The sequence below is a fragment of the Ailuropoda melanoleuca genome, chromosome 9, assembly GCF_002007445.2.
Source record: "Ailuropoda melanoleuca isolate Jingjing chromosome 9, ASM200744v2, whole genome shotgun sequence".
Taxonomy (NCBI): domain Eukaryota; kingdom Metazoa; phylum Chordata; class Mammalia; order Carnivora; family Ursidae; genus Ailuropoda; species Ailuropoda melanoleuca.
Genome location: NC_048226.1, coordinates 75,889,719 through 75,913,705, shown reverse-complemented (window position 1 = coordinate 75,913,705; position 23,987 = coordinate 75,889,719). Strand labels below are relative to the sequence as shown.

At 37.0% G+C, this 23,987-nt stretch overlaps 1 protein-coding gene across 3 annotated transcripts in view; it reads left to right on the top strand.

Annotated features, from left to right (window-relative positions):
* The first annotated feature begins 22 nt into the window (after positions 1-22).
* SYBU (syntabulin) overlaps positions 23-23,987 on the top strand; it is a 120,247-nt gene continuing 96,282 nt past the window's right edge. For 2 of the 3 annotated variants that reach the window (XM_034668502.1, XM_034668495.1), the window contains exon 1: positions 27-74. In XM_034668502.1, coding sequence (XP_034524393.1) covers positions 50-74 — 25 coding nt within the window. In that variant the 5' untranslated portion in view covers positions 27-49. Of the gene's footprint in view, positions 75-23,987 lie in introns of all 3 variants that reach the window. The other variant, XM_034668500.1, reaches the window with a different exon arrangement.

Below are 23,987 nucleotides of genomic sequence, written 5' to 3'. Positions count from 1 at the left end.
CGGGCCGGGCCTCCCGGGCGCGCGTGGATGCCTCCTCCTGGACGGCGCGATGGGCCGCTTCTGGGAGAGAGAGGGTAAGACCGGGCGTCTGTACGGGTTCCAATGTCAGTACCCGCGGGCACGGGCGGGCGACTAACCCTCTTGGGTCCAAGGAGAGCGAAGAAGGATACTGCAGACCAGCGTGGGTGAGGTGGGGTATCGGGATGCTCGGGGGCTCACAGAAGGAGGTCGTGGAAAATGGGGGCTCTCAGCAGAGGAATAGAGGTGACAGTGACCCAGTTTGATTGGTCATTGAGGTGGTTGGGCTAGACTACTCGTCACAGCCGGCAAGGTTGACCAGGCCATAGGTTTTGGATCTCCCGTTACTAATCATTCTTGGGAGTGGAGCTTGGAAATGGTGCCTTTTGGTAAGGAAGTTTCAGTAAAGAATTGGTGTTATCCAAAAAGAAAGCCTCGGTAGATCGCTCCAAAGACCTGCATGGCCCAAAGTCCCCAGACGACACTTTTCAAGTTTCTGCTTCCTTGGGGATTTTTCATACATATATTCGAAGTGAAGAGGAAGGACCGAATTTTCTTCAGTATATTGTTGAAGGGCTCAAGTGATGCGCACAAAACGTCCTCATACAGGGTGGCATCAACAGGTTCGAATTAAGATGAGTAAATTGTAGAGAAAGAGATCGGTAAGCTTAAAATGGTGCAGGGGAAGAGATTCTTAAAGCTTTAAATGGAAGGAGTCACTTGGGAAAAACTGCTTTCCTATTGTTTTTATCCAGTTCTACAGTGTGGAACAAGGAGTGATCTCTAAGAAAGCAGGAAACTCCACTGCTAGGTTCCTTGCAGGTCCTCTGGCCCTGACCCCAGACCCTGGGCAGCAGAAGCAAAGAGCTGCTTGTGTCTCAACCTCCCTTCTCAGAAAAGGGCCAACTGTGAACCCCAAGGCCCAGAATCTTCAACTTCAAGCTTCTGCTGCAGCATTGCCCACTCAGATGCATGGCCAGGCACATTTTAGAGATGCTTGCTTCCTCTTCCCCAAAGGGTGCCCCTGGAAGAAGAGGGTGTCAAGTAATCCCAGTGCCAAGTTTTCTCCACCTGTACATTTGGAAGAACAGTAGCCCCTGTCCCCTTGAGAGATGGGTCCAAGTCAGATGATGTTTTTATTTGCTTCAGATTTTAGAGCAGCAATATATTTGCATAATGCAGCTTTTGGTTACTTAAGCTGTTTGACAGTGACACTATTTCAATGTAGAATACACTTAGATACATTCAATCCTTATTGATCTCCACATATTTAAATCATACTTTCTTAACTTGATTTGCATTTAATAATCTTTAAAGTAATATCATGATTGAGAACAATAATTACAGGAGTTCTTAAATGCTGGTGTCCTAAAAAAAAAAAAGAGAGAGAGAGAGTCCAAGCCTTCATTTTTATAGATGAGCTCCTGAGGCTGTAGGTTGTCCAAGGACATGAATTAGCCAGTGGCAAACTTAGAACCAGCCACCTCCTAACACCCAGTCCTGTGGTTTTCCCACACTTTAGTAAAAATATATAAGAGATAAGCACAAATGAGTAATTTTACAGACTAATGATTGGCAGGTCTTAGAGATGGGGTGAAGAGGTCTGTGATTATAAAGAGGTGTCAGGAAGGAGATCTTTGGGATGATGGAATAGCTGTGTATCTTGATTGTGATGATAGTTACATGAATCTACATGTGATAAAATATCAGAGCCACGCACACATTTGATTTTCAGCCTCCTAGATTTCATATTATACTGTAGTTACGTAAAATACAATCATTGGGGGAAACTGGGTGAAGGATATACCGACTTCTATACTATCTTAGCAACTTCCTATGAATCTATAATTATCTCAAAATAAAAAGGCTTTTTAAAAAGTAATTTTGTAAGTACTTCAAAATCCAACATTGACTATTTTGCTAACTCTGAGTTGTACACAAAATACCTTGCTTTGCTGTATATGCTATTTCAAGTATGTGATACAAACTAATGCCTGCATATTTGCTCATTTGATATTTAAAAAAACACATGTGCACTCCTAAGGTATATCTGCTCATGCTAGGATATCACTATATCCTGGAGACACTAAATAGCATCTTAGCTAGAGATAGCAATTTAAGGTAATTTATTTAAAATTTTGTAAACTAGGGAGAAAGTGTCTCCTTTAAATAGTTATTGTGCTAAAATAACAGTCAGGTGTTTTTCTTTCTTTTTTTTTCCTACATGAAAATACTGAGGTCTTGGGTCTACAATCGGTCTTTCCTTTTCTTAGCAGGACGTTTTCTGTGCTACAGGTGATTAAATGGATAGATATCACCAAGCGGAAGTGATGGGAGAACATAGGCTTTCTTTAGAAAGAAACAGAGTCATAATGATTTTTTTTGTTATGAGAATTCAGGAATGTAAATTAATTAAAATATCTGAAAAGTTTTTTGTGGATTTTTAGAGCTACTACATCAATTCCAGGGTGAGGTTTCTCGTATGGGGTTGGCCACCAAAACAGAAGCCCTAGGACACATTCAGAGGAGATGAAAAACTAAAGTTTTGGTGGTCCTGTAGACTGAGGTCCTTGCAGATCACAACAAAGGAAAGGAAGGTTCTTGCATACACACTTCTGACCAAAGAAATATCATTCTCTGGGGCACCTGGATGGCTCACTTGGTTGAGTGACTGACTTGATTTCAGCTCAGGTAATGATCTCGGGTTGTGAGATTGAGCCCTGCATAGGGCTCAGAGGGGAGTCTGCTTGAGATTCTCTCTCTGTCCCTCTCTCTGTCCCTCCCCCTGTGCATGCTCTCTTGCTCTCTCTCTTAAATAAATAAATAAATCTTAAAAAAAATATTCTCCATGGGAGGAGGAACTATTTCTAGAACTTCAGTTACTCTAGTACACTTAACAATTTCTACCATTTCTAAACTCCAACTGTACTACTATTTACTTAATATCACCAAAATTTATATTGACACTATCATTTTTTTTTTTAGCCTTCTTCTAGGGAATAATATCCATGAAATACCAGGTTTTATGTGTTAGTTATATTTCTTCCAATATGTACAAATAAATGTATAAATTTGAAAGAGACCTATCCATGAACCACTTAAAATCATCCTGGGTACCACCAGTGGTACACTCAGGACACAGGAGCACCATACAGTGGCAAAGCTTCACGAGGCGCTATAGACAGTGCTGAGGGAGGCAAGCCTCGCTCCACAGAGCAGCTCGTGATCAATGGTATAAGAGAGAGAGAACCAGGTTGCTTCCATATCCTAGGAACCATTTCAAAAATGGCCTATTATCCCTTCTAGAAAAAAACAATTTTCATTAAGCTTTTTAAATTATATACTATTCCTAAAAGTACTTTCATTCTTTATTGGCGTGAAGCATCTCAGCAAGTATATTTAGCTCTGTAGAAACTAGAAACAATATTTGGTTTTTCTTTCTATAATTTATGGTAATGACTGTACAAGTTGTCTCTCAGGCTTAATCACCAAGTCATATGAATGTGGGCTTTTTCAGTCTTTCTTCTCAGAGTAGGTTAACTCAGTTTACTTGAACTATAAGGCATTTCGTTTGGCATAGAAATCCCTTTGAAAAACATCATGGATGAGAAAACCTTTGCATTCTTCAAGTGAATTTTAAAAACTATATGAGAGAAGAAGGGTAGATGAGCATGGAAGGACCAAAACAACATTCCTAAAAAGACTATTAAGGAGCTTTAACTCCTTGGGCTTCTGCTGGTTCCAAAATGAACTTTTACAGCCATCAAACTTAAGTAAGAATATCCACTCATCAAAAAAGAAGACAGGAACCCTGGCTGGCTGAGTTAGTGGAGTATACAGCTCTTTATTTCCAGGTTGTGGGTTTGAGCCCCACACTGAATGTAGAGATTACTTTAAACTAAAATCTTAAAAAAAAGGGGGGGGGGAGGAAAAGACAAGCATTTACTGTAACAACATGGGGCTTACAAAGGCATCATCAGGGCTGTGATTCTTTTTTGTTTAAATAATCTATTTGCAAGCATTAAAAGGATTGATTGTTTTTGACTTTGTTTCTCAAGAAATACTGGCACGCCTTGTGGAAAGTTGAAAACATCTTCCTAGACCTTACCACAAAACCTATATTTGAAAGGAAAGAATGTTCATTCTTTGACTATGACTGAATTTTTATAAGGAGAAATTAACTGAGTTACAACATAATCCCCCAGTTATTTCTGATCCTTCGTTTCAAAAAAATCTAAGTTATTTACAAAATCAGAACGGATTATTTTTAAAACATGGTCATTAAAAAAAAAATCTTTTCTTGGGGTGCCTGGCTGGCTCAGTAGGTAGACCACATGACCCTTGATCTCAGGGATGTAGGTTCAAGCCCCACGTTGGGTGTAGATATTACTTAAAAATAAAATCTTTAAAAATATTTTTTCTTTATCCTATTAACAATACAAATAGAAAAGCAAGAAGTTGGATTAGGACAGAATCATTCATAGGTCTATCACTAGACCACCTCATTTTGGAATTGCAGTCTGCTTTAGCATGAAGAGATTAAAAAAAAAAAGACAAGATGTTTTTCCTTAAGGAGGATGATACTGTTGTTGCAACAATCACTGCCAGGTGACAGATGACTTCATCCTCTTCTCTAACTTATTTAAGTTTATGGAAAGCTAATCAAAAATAATGTAGGACATTTGGGTTGCTGAGTCAGCAAAGTATTCAACATGTTGTTGCATGTGGAATACAACTATGTATATACACATACCTGTTGACTCTATATTCCATCTGGTTTAGCATTTTGTCCCAGCAAAGTGGCAGTTGTGTAATGAATATTTTAGAAAGAAAATGTAAATGAATGAATAAATGCATTATCACAGTGTAATGTGCTGTTCACCCAAAGTAACTTCATGTCCTATGCTGAATGCATAGGGAAACACCAGTATAAAGTTAGCCCACAAAGACCACATTTATAGAGTGCTTATATAATTTAATATCCATACTGGGGCAAATATAGAAGGCAGACTTCATAAAACAGAGATTTTTGTTTCTGTTGTGTCGCCAGCACCTAGAACAATGCTTGGCAATATTCGGTTTTTAATAAATATTTTCAAACAAATGAGTGAATAAAAGAATACATGTATATATACACATAAGCATATTTACATTTATGAAAACTTAATAGCATTAAATTAAAAATTCAGCCCCAGGTTTTTTTTCCATATGATCTTGTGAATTGCCAAATTGTGGTTAAGGTGAATGCTTCTAGTATCAGGGCAGTCCATTTCATCATTGGGAAGATCTAATTATCCTTATATTGAGATTAAATTTGAACTCAACTAATTGGAATGTCTTTATTGTCACCCAACCAGAAATTCTTAATAATGATATCATGTGAAACCTTGCCAGATTCCTTACTGAGGTCCATATGTTTCGCCACGTGTCCCAAGTTGGCAGCCTACGGGCCAGATTCAGTCTGCAGATACATTCTGTTTTGTTTTAAAAACCAGGGAGTAATCACTAATAAAAGGTTGCAGCTAGAATTTTTTTTTTTTAATCAGGAGGCTTTACAAAGAAATCGCATATTTCTGGTTTCCCTGGCAAATCAATAATAAAGTTAGAGCTGAGTAGTGGTAGCTGAACACAATCTCTCTTTTCTTCACAGTGCCCATTACCCTTCTACTTGATAGTTCACTGGGCCATTTAGCTTATTTGTGTTAATTATTTTGACTAAGTAAGCTTCTAAGTTTGTGACTTCTGTCCTAAATATTTCTCAGGTTGACTAGTCTTAACCCCATCCAAAAAAAAAAAAAAAAAGCTAGAATTGCCCTAGTTTGGAGCCCAAGCTGATTTCTAAGTAATACATTGGCTGTCCTAAGAGCTCACAGACCATCTTTTTATTAATTTGTGCCGGAATATTGCCTGATGTTTCCTTCAGTCTCACCAATGTTTTAGAGACTCTTTAATTTTTGAAACTCGGAACTATATGCTCCTTTTCTAGATTCATACCCTTTTGGCATCTTTCCTTATCTCCAAGATTTTTGAAAGACATTAACAGTGTTATCATAATCCTATCTGTAAAAGGTGAGATTAGAAAGCCTAGGACATAATTTGTCTGTCAAATGAACTAAATACCTTCAGAGAAACTAGTAACATCACTTGGCCTGAGCTTTAGTCTTCTTTGCTAAGTTTTATTCTACCCTTTTGAGTTTGGAGATCATTTTGCGTGATAGAGAAGTAAAAGAGTAGCTACAAAGTTATATCTTCTCTTAGTCATCCATTAATAATAAATGAACTGCACAAGTAGTGATTTTATGCTTTCTTTCTCCAAGCATAATTGAAATGAATATTGTTTTCATTCTTAATATTTTTGGAAGTCAAAATTCAGAATTAGATTCCGGTCTTCCTGGTACTACGAACCATAATTTTGCTGCATCAAGTGTTTCTGGGACTAGAACTTTGGATTTTTCAATTTTTCACATTAATAATAGCCTTATTATCATAATATTTAACTCAGATTTTAAATGATTACACACCACTATTTTGTGTGATACATGGTGATAATATAAAGGAGAGATTACAAAATAAAGTATATATAAAAATACATATAAAAATATCCTGAAAAAACCCGGTAAGTTGAATTTGTAAGATGAATACAGAAGGGGAAGAAAGTGACAGGTTATCTATTTGTCTGAAATTATGGAATAAAATATGAACTTAATCTCATAAGTGCACATATTTTCTTATTCCCTGAAGAAAACTGCAAACCTTTGGTGACCCAACCAAAGACAGTTACCTGAGTTTAAAACTATAAAAATCAATTTAAGTTCAACTTACTAATAGTGAGCATTTCTTTCCCAAGGGCATAGCTGACATCTTTTGTAGTACAAATGAACGTGGTAGAAGGTAATATTAACCTGTCCTCTCCCTTCTTCCTCGGTTTAACCTGTGCCCAGGGAAACTCAATTCATAATTTCTTCAATTTCACACCATTAATACACATTAAGTTAACTCTAAAAGGTAAAGTATAATAGTCTGAGTGAGTAGGAGCCATTAAACCTAATGACACTTAAATGCATTTATCACAGTGATGCATGTCTTTAGGAGGGCCATTATGTTTTTACATAAGATAGAAGGGGTTTAAAAGTATAAACTTTATATTATCCAGCTGAATGTTCTTTTGTATTCATTTGATCCTTAAAACATATTAAAATGGAAGATGGCTACTACAAAGTTATTTCTTATATTTTAACCTAAGGGGAACATTTCCTGTAGGTCCCAAGAGCAAGGCTGAGTGCTTTGGGTTCTTTGTCCATGGTGCTGAAATTGGCTCTTCCCTCAGTGGCCCCACTACAGGGTCAGATAGAGCCAGGGGAAAGGACTGATGTTTTGTCCCAATTAATGACTTACAAGAACACAAGTAAGGATTAGGAATGAATGTGCTGTTCAACTTTATAATCAGCATAGCAAGAAAACTTGCACACATGACAAGTTTGTGTATTTGAATAATGTGCAATGTGGAGGCTAAAATAGCAAATACTTGTTTTTAACCCATTTGAAGTACAGCTTGGGAATTTTCATCATTTTGCTCCTACAATTCCTTGTTCATTAAGATATACCAACATCAGTAATATTTAACAGTTGTCAATTTCTGTTTGTTTTCCCAACACTGTTCATTTTGGCCCATGATAATGCTTTCTCTTTGATTTGCTTTATATCCCTCCAGTACAATGAAAAACAACATTAAAAATTATTTGAAATTAAACTTTTTACTTTAAACATATCATGTTAATACATTAATAAGTTACATTGTTAGGTTTTGTTTCCTTTTCATGGCCTTAACTTTCTCATAGCATTTTTTATCCCATTATGCTATGCCTTGATCAATATTTCACTGCCCTAAGGAATTTTTTTTCTTTTCACACTACCTGCTTTTATCTGCCAATGAAAATTTTTCACACCAAGGAGAAGAAAGAGGTAAAAAAAATTCAAAGGCACATCCTTTTCTTCCTTAGTGAACATTTAAAAAAAGTGGAAAATTTCTTTTCTCCATGTCCCCAGTATATCCTTCAAGGAGATGAGGTAATGTTCATGTTACCACAGATTTCCAGCTGTTCAGATTTACTAGTACACAAGGGAGGTTTCATCTCTGGGACTTATTTTTCCTCCTCAGGATATTTAAACTGGAATCTTTGTCAGACTGAATTGGTGTTCCCTGAACAAAAAGGAATATAAAGTGCAACTTCAGCTTTAGCATTCTACTTAGAACAAAGGGAGGTGACCAGAAGCACCATTTACCTGTCTCTGGTTTCCCTTTAGGGGATAACCACAGCCTTTTTAACTTTTGGGTTCATTTAAACAAGTCTCCATGCATTGGCTCCAGAACTGAAGCGTGATATAGATCTTTATATTTGACTGAGCTAGTGATTTTTTTTTATTACTTCCCCTTTTGAATAGGAAGGTTTGCTCTTGGTAATGAGGGAGGAATATTTGTTTTGTGTAAGGGTTATATTTTTGTCAGAGATTTGTCATAAAAATTAAGGAGGATGTGGTCAACTAAACCACATTTTATAAAATGTCACTGATTTTTCCAGAAAAGCCTAGTTTTGGAGGTGAAAGGCATCTGGAGGAAATTTAAGTTTCCAAGTGAGCATTTAAAGAGCAAAGACTCTATATTGCTTGATTTATGATTATTGCAAAAAAAATTACAGATCATGTATGATAAAAATTTAATTTGTCATGTTGGTAGAAGGTAGCATTCCTTTTATCAAGCCATTTAAAACTACTTGGGATGTTGTTCACTATGAGTATCTCTGATCTGGTTGTCAAGGAGAGAACTATTAACTATAGTGGCATTTGGCCATTTCCACACTTGCCAACTAGATAGCTGTTGAGTGAGTAATTGAGTTTCAGTGAGTTTCTATCCAGAGTTTATTCCAGACTCGATAATTTTCTACTGCAGGCTTTGCTTTAGAATGTAGCTGAAAAGTAATGCTCTTGATCCAGAAACATTTTAATTAAATTAATTTGAATGTGATATGTTAGTTGTTTTGAGGTTGTTCAAATCGAATGCTTCTGTAGCCTATGAGAGTTTATACATGCTCTCCTGGTTAGGAACTGTCACAGATTAGGACTAAAATTTCCTGTCGGCCGTTAAGTAGAAGTGCTGTATTATTTATTGTTAAACTATCTAGTATGTAGATTTTCAAAAGTAGCTGCCATGAACTTAATAGTCTGTTACAACTTGATAGAGACTCCTGCAGGTGAAACTGGGTTTAAACATAGCTGCTTTCTTAGGGGCTCCAATCCATGTTGGTATTAAATAGATGCCAGTTAAACTCCCACCTCAGCAAAGGGGAAAAGGGTTGTTGCCTGCTGCCCTATGGCTGCTTTCTCTCCATTAAGGTGTATACTTTTTTTGCAGAAGTTCAGAAAACTATCCCAAAGTGATGGTGATTATTGTTACTATCCGAGGTATCTCACTGCTAACTAATAACAGAGAACTGTCCCTAATTCCCCACACTTACCTGGTGCCCCCAAACTCATTTTATTCGAGGTCACATGGGTGAAAGAGCAAAGCAATTGTAAAAGAACAGTGGCCTTGTTGTTGATGGAAACTAAGAGCAATGTTTTCTAAACTTAGCTTCACATTACAATCACGTGTTGGGTCCCAGACATCAATATTTTTTAGCTTGCCAGGTAATTCTAAGGTTTAGTCAAGGTTGAGAACCGCTGCTTTAGGAAGAATTATTTCCCTGAATAATTTTTAAAAGTCCTTTGAAACTGCTCTCTTCTCTACCCCAGACAACAATATGCGATACTAGAGTGGTTTATCTACTTGTGAGAGAAGTAGGGAGGTATCAAGGTTAATCCAGCAATCTTGAGTTGCAGGGAATGATGAATGAAATTCATAGGGATGCTAAAATATTTAGCTTTAGGGGAACCTGGGTGGCTCAGTCGGTTTAGCCTCTGCCTTCGGTCAGGTCATCATCTCAGGGTCCTGGGATTGAGCCCTGTGTGAGGCTCCCTGCTCAGTGGAGAGCCTGCTTCTTCCTTGGCCTCTCCACCCCCACTCATGCTTTCTCTCGCGCGCGCTCTCTCGCTCTTTCTCAAATAGATAAAATAAAATCTTTTAAAAAACATATTTAGCTTTAAGATGTAAAGCAAGATGTTTTATCTAAATGCTGATGTATATGGAGTCAGGTATGGAAAAGTAAAATGTAAAAGGGTGTTTAATTTTACTTTTCTATATCTCAACATATCTATAACTAAATATAAAAAGTAGTGTTTGAGTTATTCAGCAATGCTTATCACGCTTCACCTGTCCCTGTGACATGTCTCATCCTGAAGTTTGGGCAACAGCAGAACCAGTTTCCTCATCTAGAACAAATGGCTAGATTATTACTTTACTTAGAGGATTACTCAAAGGGGTTAATGGGATAATGTATGTTAAGATGTCTAGCGTGATGCCTGATGCACATTTTAATGCTTGATTCTAAGTTAGTTTTCCCCTTCCTTTTTCAGCCAATTAATTTTAACATCAAAACAGTCCAAGTTAACCTGCAGGCAACGGGTATGAACAAGCTATTATGTTCCATGTATTATGTTTATCCTCTTTTGTTTTTTAAAATAGATTAATTCAGAGCTTTGCCTGGAATATGATGTGTATTTCTTTGTAATTCATTTCAAAATAATTTAAGGAATTCAAAGTAACTAAGAAATCATGCAGAATATGCAAGTTTTATTAATTTGCCTAAAAATCCTATTCCCTGTTGGGTGCCATGTCCAAGCTTCATTTATTAAGAAAATATTTAAGTCATTTTTAGTCAGACAACCTCTGGAGATCAAGCTATAAATCTCACTACAGAAATTACTTATGCTTTTTCTATTTCAGTCAAATTCTTGCTAATTTATATTTTGTGTGTAAAGCGTCTGATTCTGTACCATGAACTTGGAGTTAAACAGCTCCCATTGATATTGAGACCCCAGATTCTGAGTTGCTCAACTACGGTTTATTAAATGCACAGCAAGCTTAAAATTACTTGTGTTTGTTATGTTCTTTCTAATAATGATGATCAACTACATGATAATTTATTACCATCAGCAGATGTTTTCCTGAGAAAATAACTGAGAATCTCTATCAAGTATATGCAGAAGTGAGGTGCAGGAAAAGTTTGCTTCTAAAATTCATTTTTATTTCTTTGCTTTCTTTTTAAAATTTCATTAATTACTGAAATTGTGTAGATGGTTCAGGGAAAAATATAATCTGAAATTAAGGAAAAAGATTTTCATTCTTATTCTTAAATTACATAATATATTTTAGCACCCACTTTATTAGTTCATTTTGACTTTATAAATGAGTTTTTCAAAACGTTTACACTAATAACTTCTTTTTAATTCAAGGGGCGGAGGAACATGCTATACTCATTTTTATAATGAAATATTTATAAAGTACCCACGCATCTTCAATGGATATTAATTAACTCATAGGCCTAAACGAGAAGAATGAGTCCAATTTATATAAGGGAAATAAATAAGTGACACGAGTCCTTCCAAAATAAATGAGAGATTGTTTTATTTTCATATTTCAGAAAATAATATTCCTAAAACACATAGAGCAAAACTAGTTTGAAACTTTTCAAATGCTGTAATTACTCAAAGTGTTTTAGGGTGAAATGCTATTGGCATAATTGATGTGGCCAAAAATTAAATTCCAGTGGAACTGGAACTCACCGGAGCATTACTGTAAGAATGTATCTAGGAAGGCCATCTGCTGTCTTCCTGAGCTTCCCTCCAGCCCCCACTGAAAGAGACCCTTGAGGTTTAGGCTGAGTGTACTGTTCAGAGGACACATCTGAGAGAATTCTCCATGTGTATATATTCCTTCTATCTCTAAGGTTATGAATAATGAATAAGAAGCTTATGAAATATGCACTCACATAACCTTCCTCTCTTTAAAAAAAAATACTATGCCATACCCATAATGAGGAGAAAACCTAAGAAATCTGAGATAAAATTTGTCTTGAACTTATATGACTTCACCATAAAGAATGATTTTCTGCATATAAATTTGAATCCACTCTATCAAAAAGAATTATTATGGGGGAAAAAACCAACATTACATATTTGAAGTCAGGAATTTCATACCTAATACTATGCTATGAATTGCAAAGAACAAGTAGCTTCATCTAGAAGATTTATAATTTGCGAGGTATTACCTCACTCAATCCTTTAAAAAGAACCTGTAGATTCTTTTATCCCTTAGAACACAAAGAGGAGCGATTCTGTACTGAGATTCCCTTTGATACCTACATAAACTAAACCAATTTCGCTCTCTTTCTCTATGTCTCTCTCCCCCCATCTCTCTCTCTGTCTTTCCTTTCCTTAGAGAAAAATAGAAACAAAGAAAATTATGTTATACCCAGAATGATATTATTATATATAAGAAAGGGAAGGAAGGAAGGAGAAAGGGAGAAGAAAAGGAAGGAAGGAATCAAGGTTGTTTGATAAAAACTGATATCCTGTCAGAGATAAGGTAAATGTTTTTAAACTCAAAATATTATTTAAAGATATATTTAGAAGAGCCTGGGTGGCTCAGTCAGTTAAGCATCAGTCTCAATTTCAGCTCAGGTCATGATCTCAAGAGGGAGCCTGCTTGTCTCCCTCTTCCTCTGCCCACCCTCACCCCCTCACACTCTCTTTATTTCAAATAAATAAACCTTTTTAAAAAGGTTATATTTAAACACTGATCATAGAAGTGAACCACCATTTATATACTCATTCAGTAGTACTCACAAAACCAAAAGATAATTATACAATAGGCTTGTTTAAAACAATATTATATGAAAAACATCATCATCTGGGTCAAGAGGCATTTAGAAATTAAATGAGCCAGTATACATGAAAATGATTAAGATACGTAAGATTAATTAAGATATGTAAGATAACAGGTTTGAAGTTGTGTTTTTCTGGGATTTTCTTTTTGTAAATATGAAAAGTCTGAATTTAAAAATTTCCTTAAAGCAAAATGTTACCTTTTCCATGCTCAGTTTTGTTGTTTTTATTGGTATATTGGTGCATACATATATATGTTATAGACAATAACAGAATCTAACTTCTACATCATGGAAATTAATGTATTTGTTAGAGTTCTGTTCAAAATTCTGTTGTCACTAATTGTTCCTTCATTTGGCCTAAGCCCACTAATTCTCTACGTTTATACTGAAAACAAAAGTACCTGTCATGAACAGTCCATCATTATTAAGGACTTGGACGGCATAGGCATGCATGAATTTCCCATGTTTTACATATGTAACTTGGATCCAGGCTCAGTCAATAGTACTTACAAAAAGACAGTTGTATCAAGGCATAAGCACTGATTTAAGCTAACAAATGCATGTCCTTCATATGGAAACTTTAAAATCAATGTATATGCTCTCCTCTGTTATGAATAATATAGCCTCTGGCTGCCTTGCCTTTTCTTGCACAGATTGGGGAAGAGGAGTGGGATGAGGAAAGAATAACCCCGAAGAAACTTTTCATTGGTAGAATCTCTAACTTGCACTCCAGAAATTAAAACATAGTGTTTGAATAAAACCTCACATGATATTAAATCAGAAATGACAATAGGATGTTTTCCACTTGAAATTCAACACATTGATATGTTTTATATAATAATACTCTATAAATGCAATTGAATGAATCAGATTTTATAGGTATTTATGCCAGGGCCAATAATTATCTTCAATCAGTTGCTTCATAGAGTAATTAAATAAGTCAGGGAAACCAGCCTGCATTTCTCCTGCCTGGTAAAAATTTTGCTGTTTTCAATGTCTCCCCTTTCATAGGCACTCAAATATTTGACATGTGATGAACCTCAGTCCATTTGTACCTAAAATCTAATGTAATTGAGGCGAATACACATATTTATTATTTCCTTACAAAATACACATAATCAAAATGAAGGGGAATTTCAAGTTATAAATTATTGAGCTTGAGCTATCAGCACAATCTTTTTCACTGTGACTCTTTTGAAGGACTCTCCTATTTGAAAATAAAACAACATTTATCAGGGCACCTGGGTGGCTCAGTCGTTAAGCGTCTGCCTCTGGCTTAGGTCATGATCCCAGAGTCCTGGGATCGAGCCCTGCATCGGGCTCCCTGCTCAGCGGGAAGCCTGCTTCTCCCTCTCCGACTCCCCCTGCTTGTGTTCCCTCTCTCGCTGACTGTCTCTCTCTTTCTGTCAAATAAATTTAAAAAATCTTAAAAGAAAAAAAAAAACTTTAATCATTCAGGGTTGCCCTGACTCAGTCACCATGAGAACCTTTAAAACATATTCATCTTTGCCAGCAATGGTCTGAAAGAGCAGGATACTACTTTGCTGTTTAAAATGATACCTTGAAGAATATGTTTTTGACTTCACTTTTCTTGTCAAAAATTATGGAGTGATACCCCCTCAAAATCACCTCTTGCCCCCTATTCTCCTCACACGTGTACATACATACAAAAGGGGAACGATCACATTGTCTGTTGGGTTGAGGTTTGAAAGAAAGCTGCAAGGTAACTAACAGCAACAACAATAATAATAAAATTCAAATTATCTTTGAAAATTCTTTAAATCGTTCATAAGTTCACTATTCATGCAATTTCCTTGCATCAGCACAAGTCACTTTTTATTAGTTAAATACCAGGTGACTTGTTGGCTTATCATTAGAACCTTTGTATAAAAGTATTTGTATCTCTAAACACTAAAAACACACGCAGCTCAGTGAGATGTGAGAATGACAGAAATAACAGATTCACATCTATTTAAGAAAAAATTTTTTTTACAGTTTGGCATCATTTTTATAAAGATCAAAAACAAGCAATATTAAACAACACATTGCTTATATTTTCGGCCAAAATTGACTCCCAGGCCTAAGCTGGAAAATGCTTCTCTATTAAAAATCTCTCTCTCCCTCTCTCTCAAATTGAATAGTTGAATTTGATTAATTTAAATGAGAATATGACAAGACTTGACTGTTTTGCCAAAAAGTCCATTAGCCTTCTGGAATTACAAGGCTCATGGTGTCAGGCCAGCTTTTATGAAGAGTTGCCCAGGAAGCAGCAACACACACACAATGAACTCGAGCCTTGGCATTAAAAAGACATGACTTCGAATGCCATTTCTACCAGGTACATCAGTCTGGACAAGTTACTTCAACACTTTGAGCTTCATTTTTCTTAGTTATCAGATGTAGGTCATAATACCCACCTCAAGCAATTGTTAAGGCTTCAGTGAGAGAATTTTCATTAAGCCTACTACAGTGTCTACCTATAAATGGTAGCTATTGATATTATCAGCGATTAGGATGGTTCTTTAAGGTTGGGGCTTTTTTTTTTAACTATTACTTTTTTTTTTTTTTTTTTTTTAGCAAACCACCAGAGGGTAGTAGAGAACAAATAGTTTGTATACATTGTTCCAGGTGCTGTCTCTATGAAATTACCATGTTCTTGTCCTCATAATATATCTGCCTGCCTGTTCTGACGTTTCAAAGTAAATGTATAAGCTTAAAAACATAAAATATGCTTTTACTATTTTTAAATATCCAAATTTTACATATGACAAGGAATAGGCTGTACTAAGTATAAGATGCTTCATTTCTGAACTGTTTTAAAAGAGATAGAGAAATATCCATCTTGCTTTGAAGTGTTTTATTCATACATCGTATTTTATATAGTTGGAAAGGTTTCGGTATTAATTAAAACATGAATTCCTGCGTCGTCTTTGTGGTACTACTGAAGAATACCGAATTGATGGTAGTGAAGTTTTAGTGCTCTTCTTGTTTATTTAAGGAGTATAGGTCATTATAAAAACAATTTCAATATACACCCTTGAAATATGTCTAAGGAGTTTTAAGCTGCTCCGTTTTTTTCGCTGTTGCATATAACAATTTCTTGTATATGAAAGTCAACATATCATCATGATATATGATATGTTGATACACCAATATGATATTATGATGATATACCAATTCTGATAAAAAAAGAGGTTGGGTATTTAAATTTAAATTAGAGGGCAGGCTAAAACAAGATCATTGAGATTGAGAAGGTGGGGCGTAAGAGAATAGTCTATGAAACTACTCTATTTTCCAAAGTTGCAAGCTCTTAGGAAAAGCAGATGTAGATAATAGTATATTAATGGGTTTGTACTCTGTAGCTAGAGCTCTAGTGTAATTTTAAATCTGTAATTTTTAGACTTTGAAGAGTGCAGTGATAGGGGTAGTTTTGTTCCCCAGGGGACATTTGGCAATGTTTGGAGAAATTTTTGATTTGTCAAGACCAGGATGAGGACAGGTGTGGGGGTTGTGCTCCTGGCATCTGGTGAGTGGAGGCTGGAGATGCGTGGCACGGTGCACAGGACAGCCCCCCACAACAAAGAATTATCCGGCCCAATATGTTAACAGTGCCGACGCTCAGAAACCCTGGAATAAAGCCATGAACTTTCAAAGACTATGCTGTGTTGTTGGCTATTTTCCATTTCTATTCCGTGTCCACATTGGTCGCTTAGAGATGAGCTCTCAGCTCAGAAACACAGCAGTTGCCTTGGCGTTCATCTTTCCTTTTTAAAGCAGCAGATTTTCCAGAGCTTCCATTTAAAGGATGTGCCATATTCACTCAGTGTCTGACGGGGATTAAATGTGCTTTTGGAAACTTAGCAAGAAATGTACAAGCTCTCAGTAAAGAGAATTTGTAGAAAACAAAAACAGAAGAGCAGGTTTCTAGTTTTTCTTCCCCCAAATGGCCTTAGTGGATTCAAAAATGGGAAGTGTGAATAACACTGCTTTGTATTTTAAGTTGAAGCATTTGGAAGTATTGGTATAATGCCTTCAGGACATGAAATCTTCAGTTACATGTTCACTTTTTAGAAATGTGATGAAGTGGGAAGAAATTGTACCAGCAGGAGGAATCATTTAAAATTCTAAAAACCTGAAAAATAGTTTCATAGAACATGTATATGGTTACAAATCAGCTGGCATATGTAGTAGAGACTTTGTGTTTAACTGTCACAAATTCACTAACTTTTCTTGACTTATTAATAGTTCAAAGAGAGCCAAAAGAGAGCAAGAAGGTAATTTATTTACATTAATTAGCTGATTTGGAGAGAACATTGAGCTTTTCACTTTTAATCTATAATTACACCTAAATTGCCTATGTCAAATCCAGCTAAAAAAATAAAACATAAATTTCAAAAACCAATAAAGCAAATGTGTCTTACTAATTTAAAGAGTTTAAAACTTTCAGTCATGGTCAATGTTATTAGAAAACTATCCAAATTGACTGTTACATCCAACTAATTTATCCTCATAGATCTGTTCTATCCAATATTGTAGTGTTAGATGTATGGCCAAAAAGAGAAAAATCCCAATAATTTTTAAGTTGATTACGTGTTGATATGACAATATTTTGGATATGTTGGGTTGAATAAAATATATTATTAAGTTAATCTATTTCTTAGTTTAATGTTGGTTCTAGAAAATTTAAAAGTACATTAGTAGCTCATTATTTTTATTGGACAGCACTGGCCTAGACCCTTCAAGTTTTAATTAAGTAACCACTTTCATAATCAAATAAGCATTTTAGAAATTGTGGTTATATGAGAGGAAATGTATACATAGTTTGCTATTCCTTCTATGTAGCATCATTTACATAGTGTTGACCTCCCATTTCCTCATTTCTACCTTGCAGGAAGCTTTTGCTTCCCCCAAGTATGTTCTTCCAAACCTTCCTTCAACACCTCATGCTCTCTCCTCTGTTTTTCCTCTCACAATGTGCTCATTGTCTGGAATGCCTCCCCTCCTCATCTTCACCTCAGTCTTCAAGATCTAACTCAAAACATTACTTTTTCATAATGGTTTTTCCCAACTGTGAGTGGTCTCATTCCTAAATTCTTCAGCACTTACTCTGTACTGGCCTTTCCTGAAGTGTGTTACTTCTAACTCTGGGACTGCCAAAGTAGTGTTTTCTGAGAAAAAAAAAGGTACCATGATCAAATGAGTTTGGGAAATACTGAATTAAACATAAATTATTCTCTTTACTACAGGATTTTTTAAGGCCCCTAATAGTTTAATCTGGATTGAGAACTTTTAAAGAGCCACTTGATATATAGCATTTTCCAGTCCTTTTTTTTTTCTTTTTGAAAAGATTTATTTATTTATGAGAAAGAGAGAGGGAGAGAGAGAGAGATCGAGCAGGGGAAGGGGCAGAGGGAAAGGATCTCAAGCAGACTCCCTGCTGAGAATGGAACCCCACACCGATCAGCTGGACCTTACGACTCTGAGATCATGACCAAGAGTCAGACGGTTGACTGACCCTCCCCATCCTTTTTGACAGTGGAGTACATTTTTTTTCTCCACTCATTTCACAGGACTGAGTTACTAGGAATACACCTTGAGAAATTATGCATATACCATTGATCAGCACATACTCTTCTGTGTTTTTTTTCTCTTGATTTGAGCCATCATATAAACTATATACCTTTACTTGAGTTTTCAAATTTTTATTTCTTGCTTCCTAACATATACTGTATATGATTTTTCAAAGCCAGAAATCATTTTGGTCAACACTATGCAAAATTATGAATTACCTGTTGATTTAGCTTAATATATTAAGTGATCATTATATGTATGTATTAGTCCTGCTTGTGATAATAGCAATACTAAGTGGACATTACAGTAAGCCAAAGCCTATCATTCTTACTTTCAAATTTAAACTCTAATTAGTGGTAGGAGTATAGGATAATATGCAACATATTCAATAGGGAAAACCATTTGCAACACTAAACAGAGACAGTAAGTACCTCAGCTATTTCTTTGAGGGCAAAAGGGTAAATTACAAACTGTAAACTGGAGGGTCAAGTAGAAGACTAGAAAATGAGAGTGAAAAAGAGAATTTAAGCATGTGCTAGGGAGAAGGAAAGACAAAGTTGAATAATAAAATACCACCAGAAATATTTTAATTAAATGACACTGAAAAAAAACCTCTATCAAATATTGGTTTGGTCATATATTAACTCTAATTTATTTTTTCAAAAATATGCACTCAGTGACTAAATTCAAAAATGTAATTGATTTATTGCTATTATAATATGTACATGCAAATCCAGCACCTGGGTGGCTTAATCGGTTAAGTGTCTGCCTTCGGCTCAGGTCACAATCCCAGGGTCCTGGGATAGATTCAGGCTCCCTGCTCAGCAGAGAGTCTTCTTCTCCCTCTGCCCCTCCCCCTGCTCATGTTTTCTCTCTCTCTCTCACAAAAATAAATAAATTTAAAAATGTATATGTACATGCAAATCAAAATGACAATATTTAAGTGAGTTGTAAGGGTTAAATGTGATAGATGGTACCTAGGAAATGTCATGATAGGTTTGACCCAGAGATGCTCTTACCTATCAAAGTCAGTCCTATCTCTGCCCTATTCCCTTGTTTTTATTCATATATTTTTCAAACCTGACTCCCCAAATAAAATATGAGTGAAGGGGACAGAGAAAAGACTGTCTTATGTCTTCCTGTATTTCTGGTGCCTGGTACAAGTCACTTAATATTTGCTGAATCCCTGACATTGGCATTAAACATTGTGTTGAAGAAGAGGGTAGCTGTTTCCTTGATTTTCACCCCCAAAATCAAGAGCAAATGTAAAGATCCAAGTTTCCCTTAATAACCTATTAGAAATATCTTCCATGACTTTTCCTATATTGTAAAATATTTTAATCAACAAGTGTGTATTTATAATATATTTACTGTATTTGGGGCCAGATGCCTTGGAAAGGTAAAAAGAAAGTAAACTACCTGCTTTCTTTGAATTTATGGTTGAGAAGAAAAGACAAACTGATATTAGGAAACAAATGGAGAGTGAGTGCAAAGTTCTGTGGGACATATACTTCAGTTCAGAAAGGGGGAACTTAAAGTAAGTCTTGATAACAAGGAACATGGGAGAGTAAAGCCAACTTTGAAGGCTATTAAAGCCAGAAGCATGTTTTACATTATGTTCTGGTAGACATCAGAGAGCCTGTGAAGAGTTTTGAGGAGAGAGTGCACAAGATGAATCCTGTGGTAAGATGAGACTCACACAGCCCAGTCTGGGAACTGATTAAAGCAGGGTGAGGCAGCAGAAGGAAGACCATGTCACAGACTGTTGGCTTTAGCCTAAGTTGGAAGGATGCATGTCTCTCTAGGGCAGTGGCTGTGGGACTAGGCCAGGAACAGCTTTTGAGAGGAGAACAGATAGAACTTGGTGACGACTGGAAACAAAATTAAAAGATGTGGGTGAGATGGTCAAAAATAACCCCAAGGTTTTGAGCACAAATAAAAAATAATAATAATAATAATAATAGTTAATGTTTTTGAACATTTGTTCTGTGCCAGTGTTTTGTGTGCTTTGCATGAATTTTCCTGAGTTTCATGATGCATTTATTGATGTATGTTCTAATATTTTCCCTGTTTTATAGGTGAGGAAACAAATTCCTAGAGGAAATATAATTTGAGCAAAAGTTTTAATCCAGGCAGCCTAGATTCAAATCCCATGCTCTTCACATCTATGCTAGTCTCCGTCTCATGTCCTAAAGAAATGAGGGTGACATAGATAAGTTTTGGATGAGGAGCTAATTTGAAGAGAATAAGAAATAATGACTAATATTTGAAATAAAGTTTGAAGTTGGGACAACAATATTTGCAAGTAGATGTGTCCAGGTAAGATTTGGAGATGAAATCCCTCAGCTTTCAGATCTAAATTTGACAGTACATGTCACAAAGATTTCAAAAGTTCTCTGAAGAAGAGAATACATCAGAGATATCATTTTTGCATAGATACTATTTTTGCATAGATATTATTTCTGCATTTTTGCGGAGATATTATTTCTCATAGATAATGAATTTGATAAGCATGCATATTAGTTATTTCGTTTGATATGACCCTAGACCAGTGCTATACAAACTTCTTTGGTCACATACCTCTTAACACACAATTTTTGAGGGTACGCCCTTATGTATGTAATTTATTCTCCATTATTCTCATTTGATAACGTAGCTAATGATGAGTTCATACTGGGAAAAGAGGCAGCTCTATTCTTTTCTTGTCTGCTTCTCCTACACTATGAACAGGAGCTTCAATCTGCAGTTTTTCTGCAGAGTGCTTTTAAAGCTTTTTGTTTTGTTGAGTTAAAACTATTCTGTATTATCCAGGCACATGTGAACTGCATTCTGTTACAACTCTAGATTGTAGATCTCTCACTTTCATTGCATTTTTACCTAGGTGGCACCAAACATCTGATTTAGGAATGAAATTAGGGCACTGGCTTCATTCCATATATTAAATATCATAATTTTTTTTTATTTGCGCATTACCACGCTAACATTTCCACACCCAGTAATTTCTTTAGCTGTCCTCCACCTGACCAGGGAACTTCTTTGCACCTTGGAGACCACTGACTTTGTCTTAACTTCTCAAGGGTCAGAAGGTGCTTCCTCGAGACCAGCCTGAACATCCACGGAATCAGCCTGAGACACAGGAAGATACATCTGGATCTCTACAAATGAACATCTCCAGGGCTGAGTATTGAGGTACGAAGCGGGGAGCCGTGAAACTGCGCATAGATATCGGAAGATAAACGGAAGGGGGAGGGACCCGCCGCATTGGGGCACTGGGAAGCGGTAGCCACCTGCACGGGGGTGCAGGTTGACTCGCGGACCGGCACCTGCGAGACAGCAGACTGAGACCGTGAGCTGGGGAATGTGCACCACCAGAATGAAATGGAGCTCCGGTGTGCTCAATGGAACCAGACTGAGACCGGGAGCTCCGGGAGCACGTGGGGGCGGCTAGTGGCTTGCGGTGTTAGAAACACAAAGGACAGAGACTCACAGGTCCTGGAAGTGAGGGCGGGGACGCCGGGTGTGGGGCGCACATCCAGGGACGCTGCAGGGTTTGAACAGCACCAACAGAAACAGAGTTAAAGTGGCCAGAACATCAGTGGAGAACGGGCCGCGATCCCTCTGTTCTGAGACAGAGGCTGAGATTCAGCCACTGCTGCTCTGACTCTCAGGAGAGGCACAGCAAACTGCCAGGGAAAGCCGCCAGAGAACAAAAGCCTGGAAATACCGGCTCACAGTGTGCCCATCCCCATCCCCCCCCCGCAGGGGACACGGAGACTCTACCCAAACAGGGTTGCCTGAGTATCAGCGCGACAGGCCCCTCCCCCAGAAGGCAGGCTGAAATATCAAGAAGCACACATCTCTAAGATCCCTATAAAACAAGGGCGCATGGCCTGGGTCCCGGTCAATAATTTGGGCTCTGGACAACCCTGCAACCTCTCCTCATCAGAATGACGAGAAGGAGAAAACCCCCCAGCAAAGAAAAGACAAGGAGTCTGTGGCCTCTGCCACAGAACTAATGGATATGGTTATAACCAAATTACCAGAAATGGAATTCAGAGTAACAATGGTCAAGATGATGTGTAGACTTGAAAAAAGTATTAATGAAAATGTTAATGAGAATATAGAATCTCTAAGGGCAGAAATGAGAGCGAATCTGGCAGAAATTAAAAATTCTATGAGCCAAATGCAGTCAAAACTAGAGGCTCTGACAGCTAGGGTGAATGAGGCAGAAGAACGTATCAGCGAATTGGAGGATGGGTTAGTAGAATAGAAAGCTAAAATAGAATCTGGACTCAAAAAAATCCATGCTCAAGAATGTAGGTTACGAGAGAATACTGACTCAATGAAACGTTCCAATGACAGAATCATCAGGATCCCCGAGGGGGTGGAGAAAAACAGAGGTCTAGAAGAGATATTTGAACAAATTGTAGCTGAAAACTTCCCTAATCTAGAGAGGGAAACAAACATTGGTGTCCAAGAGGCAGAGAGGACCCCTCCCAGGCTCACCCACGACAAACCTATGCCACGTCACATCATAGTGCAATTCGCAAACATTAGATCCAAGGATACAGTATTGAGAGCGGCCAGGGCAAAGAAATCTTTCACATACCAAGACAAAGGTATCAGAATTACATCAGACCTGTCTACACAGACCTGGAATGAGAGAAAGGGTTGGGGGGGCATTTTAAAAGGTCTTTCAGAGAAAAACATGCAGCCAAGGATCCTTTATCCAGCAAGGCTGTCATTCAGAATTGATGGAGAGATAAAGACCTTCCAGAATCACCAGACATTGACCAATTTCATAACCACGAAACCAGCCCTACAGGAGATATTAAGGGGGTTTCTGTAAAGGTAAAAAGGCCCCGAGAGTGATACAGAACAGAAAGTCACAATCTATAGAAACAAAGACTTTACTGGTAACATGGCATCATTAAAATCATATCTCTCAATATTCAGTCTCAATGTAAATGGCCTAAATGCTCCCATAAAACACCACAGGGTTGCAGATAAAAAAGACATGACCCATCCATTTTCTGTCTACAAGAGACTCATTTTTGAACCTAAAGATACTTTCAGACTGAAAGTAAAGGGATGGAGTACCATCTTTCACGCCAGTGGACCTCAAAAGAAAGCTGGGGTAGCAATTCCCATATCAGACAGATTGGATTTTAAACTAAAGACTATAGTTAGAGACACAGAAGGGCACTATATTATTCTTAAAGGATGTATCCAACAAGTGGATATGACAATTTTAAATATATATACCCCCAACAGGAGAGCAGAAAGATACACAAGTCAACTCTTAACCAGAATAAAGAGACATATAGATAAAAAATACTTTAATAGTAGGGGACCTCAACGCCCCACTATCAGAATTAGACAGAACACCTATGCAAAAAATTGACAAAGAAACAAGGGCTTTGAATGCCATACTTGATGAGTTGGACCTCATAAATATATATAGAACACTACACCCCAGAACCAAAGAATACTCATTCTATTCTAATGCCCATGGAACATTCTCAAGAATAGACCATGTTCTGGGTCACAAAACAGGTCTCAACCAATACCAAAAGA